The 890-nt window shown below is 34.6% G+C and overlaps 1 protein-coding gene across 1 annotated transcript; it reads left to right on the top strand.

Moving 5' to 3' along the window:
* The first annotated feature begins 422 nt into the window (after positions 1–422).
* On the top strand, positions 423–725 carry Tsp_16058 (hypothetical protein). The gene has a single exon (XM_003368468.1). The coding sequence runs from the start codon at positions 423–425 to the stop codon at positions 723–725; it is 303 nt and encodes a 100-aa protein (XP_003368516.1).
* The last annotated feature ends 165 nt before the right edge of the window (positions 726–890 follow it).

Genomic DNA, 890 nt, shown 5'->3' with positions numbered 1-890 from the left:
AAAAAATGGCAATTCTGTTTGTTTTGTTTTACACCTTTACAACCAAAAATCACAAAATGTGTTACGTCATTATTGGAAGAAATCCAATTAAAATATAATATATAAGAATATGAGCAGTTTGTTTTTTATAGCTATTTATTTCATGAAATTTCATTATTCGGTTGTAATAACGTAAATTTGCTGAGAATGAAGTTTACGGAATAAAAATGTTCAAGTACTTGAATGTAAAATGTATAAAATTGTCTCATACTGTCATATTTGCGCAATATGTGCAAAACAAACCCTGCTTGGACGACAAATCCTATTAGTCCATTTTCAATACTTCAAACAAAACTGACCCCTAAGAAATGTATATAAGCAGCATTTTTCTGAAAAAATTTCATTTCGTTTTTTCGAGTTGTTGTGATCAGAGATCATTCACAATGTACATTAATGTTATTACGTACACTTTTCCGTCAATGTCGACGATGATATCCAGTTCCGCTGCGCAGAACCCGCCAGGATACCAAGTTCCACGACTGGACATGCATCAATATGGTTACATGGACGGCTTCCTGATTAAAATGCACAACGAGAGGAAACGATTGGCTCAAATTTCTTCCAACGTCTTGTCGGCTACTCCATCCTACCACATGCATTGTCAAAGGCACCATCAACAAACGACTCTCCCGAACAAGGTGGACTGTGGAAGCTACACTCCTGATGCTCGTTGCCCTATACTGTGAAAACCGATGAATAGCAGCATATTTTGAGACACTTTATTATCACTTGTATTGTTATGTATTGTTGTATGGACTCTTAATAAAAAAAACAGTGTTGTGAAAATGCGTTCTTTCTAGACATGGCCATTAGTAAAACTATTTAAATTCTTAATGAATTAAACGAAGTAA

This window comes from Trichinella spiralis (genome assembly GCF_000181795.1).
Source record: "Trichinella spiralis strain ISS 195 chromosome Unknown Scfld2436, whole genome shotgun sequence".
NCBI classification, from domain to species: Eukaryota; Metazoa; Nematoda; class Enoplea; order Trichinellida; family Trichinellidae; genus Trichinella; species Trichinella spiralis.
Note: the sequence above shows the minus strand (reverse complement) of the source record. Positions and strands in the feature narration are given on the sequence as shown.